Genomic DNA, 3,967 nt, shown 5'->3' on the forward strand with positions numbered 1-3,967 from the left:
ACCACCTGCAACACTCTTATTGTCTTAACTGTAAACCTCCTGATGAAAAGATCTATGTTTGAGTCGCCTTTCACTCAAAAAGACCATCTCAATGTCATTATGATGGTTAATTTCTGTCAACTTGACAGGCGACATGGCGCCCAGATTAAACATTATTTCTGGGTGTGTCTCTGAGAGTGTTTCCAGATGAGATTAGCAGTTGAATAGATGGACTCCGTAAAGCAGACTAATTGCCTTCTCAATTAAGATACACATCATCCAATTCACTGAGGGTCTGAGTAGAACAAAAGGTGGAGGAAGGAGAAATGTGCCCTATTTTCCCTGCCTCACAGCGTGAGCTGGGACATCTCATCTCATTGTCTCCTTCCCTCGGACTGCGATTTACACATTGCCTTCCCTACTTCTCAGGTCATCAAACTAGCACTGAATTATACCATCAGCCTTCCGGGGTCTCCAACTTGCAGACAGCAGATCTTGGGACTTCTCAGCTTCCATAATCACGTGAGCCAACTCTTCATTATAATTTTACCTTGTATATCTATATATGTCCTATTGATTCTGTTGCTCTGCTGAACCCTCATACGGTCACAGAAATATCTAGAAGAAGGAAGCAAAGAAGGAAAGAGAAACAGGGGAGGAAAAGAAAGGAGGAAAGGAGAGCACAAGTGACAACGTAATCTATGAGGCTTGTTGCAGTGGTTTCCTCAGCAGAAGATTTGAAAACCATTGACTTATCAGTCCAATATCCAAAAGGAAGATTCTAGAGTGGACTGCTGTCATTCATTAAAATCTGTTTCCACACTCTAGATTAACTGAACAGTGCTTTAGGGGTGATTTCTCCACCTTCTAGCCATGGTAAGTATAGTGTAGGGAATTCTTACATCTGAGATGCTAGAGACCTGAAATTTCCCACAATCGTTATTCTGAATATGTGTTCGTATCACTCTGTGCCATTGACATAAACACCAAAGACGAGGAGACTGAGATGAATCCGAACTGATGACCATGGAATCCGAAAGGAGGCTCTTATCTTATTCTTCCAGGTCAGCAAAAATGAGAGTGCTGCTTGGGGAAACATGGTCTTTTAAGGATTTTTTTCTGAGGTTTAAAGAACAAAGTAAAGAAAACATAGAGAAACAAAAATCAGAATCTGAGAAGGCACTACATGTGGACAGAAGGGCAACCTGCCTAACACAAGAATTCGGGAGGACCTAAAGTCTGTGGGTGAGAAAAAGATAAAAAGGTAACTCAAGTTGTAGCTGGTAAAGGCTGTAACTATATAACTATAAAGGTAACCATTATGAAGTGGGTCGTCAATTAAACCTCACTTGGATGAAAGTCATTCTTTAGACATGAGATTAAAATGTTATAATCACCATGTTCATTATTTTTAACTTTCTGCTGAAGGATAATATACAAACATACAGAAAAATGCACATTAGTGTACAGCTCAATGAATTTTCACACAAGCAATAAATTTTTGTAACAAGCACCTAGATTAAGAAACAGAACATTCTCAGTAGTTCAAAATCCTCCCTCATATTTCCTTTAGTTTGGTATACTTTTTGTTCTTTATGTGAACAAAATAAGTGGGTGCACACTCTGTTGTGCCTGGCTTAGACTCTACATTGTGCTTATGAGACATTTGTGTTGTTTCATGTACCATACATTGATCATTCCCATGGCTCTATGGTATTGTATGAATTTAACAATTTATTTATCTTTTCTACTGTTGATGGGCATTTGCGTCATTTCCAGTTTGAGGCAATTACAAACAGTGCTTCTATGAATATTCTAGGATACATCTTGGTGGAGATGACATATGCACATATGTACATACTTCCTAGGAGTGAAATAGATTATTCTGAGGACGGAGATGTATCCTCAGAAAAATCAATACGTACAACTGAATGAACTATATATATGTATCCATTCTAAGATAGGTGATTAGATAGATATACATAGATATAGGTATAGATATGGATATGGATATAGATAATGGCGTTAGCAGATATAATCAGACAGCAAAGTGATTCTCCCGATTTGCACACCCACCAGCAGGCTATGAGAGGTTCCAGTTGTTCCACGTCTTCACCATCACAAGATATTTTTCATCTTTTTCAGTTTAGCCATTTTGGTATGTAGGTAGTAGTTCCTTGCTGTAATTTCAATTTACATTTCCCTGATAATTCATGAAGTTGAATTGGAATTTGAATATCCTCCTTGGTAAAGTTTTGGTTAGTGTCTTTGCTGTTTTCTCTTTCAACATCTATCGTTCTTTACTGATTTGTAAAATTCTTTACATATTTTGGACCTGAAGCTTTTCTTAGTATACGTATTGTAAATATCCTCCCATTTGCAGGTTGTCTGTTAATTCGCATAATGGTGTCTTTTGTGAAGAAACATTCTTCATATCAAATTCATGCTTATTTTTTAATAACTGTCATATTTTGTATTAAAAGTACAATTGAATAGGTTCACGGATCTGTCACCTGTGTTTCAGTGGCCACAGTGATAGAACCTACCTGTTTGGATGACTGAGTCAAAAACCTGGGTCCTCTTCCACTGGTGGCACAGAATTGCAGGCACGGCCACATACATAAAAGATGAACTTCCTCCCCAGGAAAGCATCAGACGCAAGTGACAGAAAGACAACAGTAGATTTCACAAAACTTTCTTTAACTGCACTTTTATTTCTTCCAGAGATATACTTCAAAAAGGATCTGGGACCCAATGGAGCAGGGAAATTATACCATAGTGAAAGAATTTATTTTCCTGGGAATTACCCAGTCTCGAGAGCTGAGCTGGGTCTCATTTGTCTTCTTGTTTTTCGTGTACATGACAACTCTGATGGGAAACCTCCTCATCATGGTTACAGTTACCTGCGAAGCTCACCTTCACACTCCCATGTACTTCCTGCTCCGCAATCTATCTGTTCTTGACATCTGCTTTTCCTCCATCACAGCGCCTAAGGTCCTAGCTGATCTTCTGTCAGAGAGAAAAACCATCTCCTTCAGTGGCTGTGTCACTCAAATGTTCTTCTTCCACCTTCTGGGAGGTGCGGATGTTTTTTCTCTCTCTGTGATGGCATTTGATCGCTACATAGCCATCTCAAAACCCCTCCATTATATGACCATCATGAATAGGGGACGATGCGCTAGCCCGGTTGTGGCCTCCTGGGTGGGGGGCTTTGTCCACTCCATTGTGCAAATTTCCCTATTGCTGCCCCTCCCCTTCTGTGGACCCAATGTTCTTGCCACTTTCTACTGTGATGTCCCCCAGGTGCTCAAACTCGCCTGCACTGACACCTTCACTCTGGAGCTCCTGATGATCTCTAATAATGGATTGGTCAGTTGGTTTATATTCTTCTTTCTCCTCATATCCTACACAGTCATCCTGAGGATGCTGAGATCTCATACCGGAGAGGGCAGGAGGAAAGCCATCTCCACCTGCACCTCACGCATCACTGTGGTGACCTTGCACTTTGTGCCCTGCATCTATGTCTATGCCCGGCCCTTCACTGCCCTCCCCACAGATACTGCCATTTCTGTCACCTTCACTGTCATCTCTCCTTTGCTCAATCCTATGATCTACACCCTGAGAAATCAGGAAATGAAGTCAGCCATGAGGAAACTAAAGAAACGACTATGGCATTCAGAAAAGATTTAAATTCTATGAGGATGTGCTAACACTGAAATTTAAAGATAGATATTAAATTTCACTTCCTCAAAATGTCCAGAGATCACCTTAATGCCAAGAAGAAAGGGGCATCTATGGATACCATGGGGTCCTAAAAGAGGCTGGTCCTATAGTACGTACTGGGGACCCATGGGTGATACCGCTTTAAGGTGAGACCCATTATGTCTTCCACTACTCGCTTTCAATTATTCATTCCACATATATTTACAGAGTACATATTATGTGCTTGGCAGAGGTGGGATTCAGACTGCTGCAGAAAGATTAAAGA

General features: G+C 40.5%; 1 protein-coding gene across 1 annotated transcript; it reads left to right on the forward strand.

Annotated features, from left to right (window-relative positions):
- The first annotated feature begins 2,733 nt into the window (after positions 1–2,733).
- LOC139040774 (olfactory receptor 4D9-like) lies at positions 2,734–3,669 on the forward strand. Its single transcript, XM_070487771.1, has one exon. It carries the CDS (start codon positions 2,734–2,736, stop codon positions 3,667–3,669), a length of 936 nt encoding a protein of 311 aa, XP_070343872.1.
- The last annotated feature ends 298 nt before the right edge of the window (positions 3,670–3,967 follow it).

Source organism: Equus asinus, chromosome 17, assembly GCF_041296235.1.
Source record: "Equus asinus isolate D_3611 breed Donkey chromosome 17, EquAss-T2T_v2, whole genome shotgun sequence".
NCBI lineage: Eukaryota > Metazoa > Chordata > Mammalia > Perissodactyla > Equidae > Equus > Equus asinus.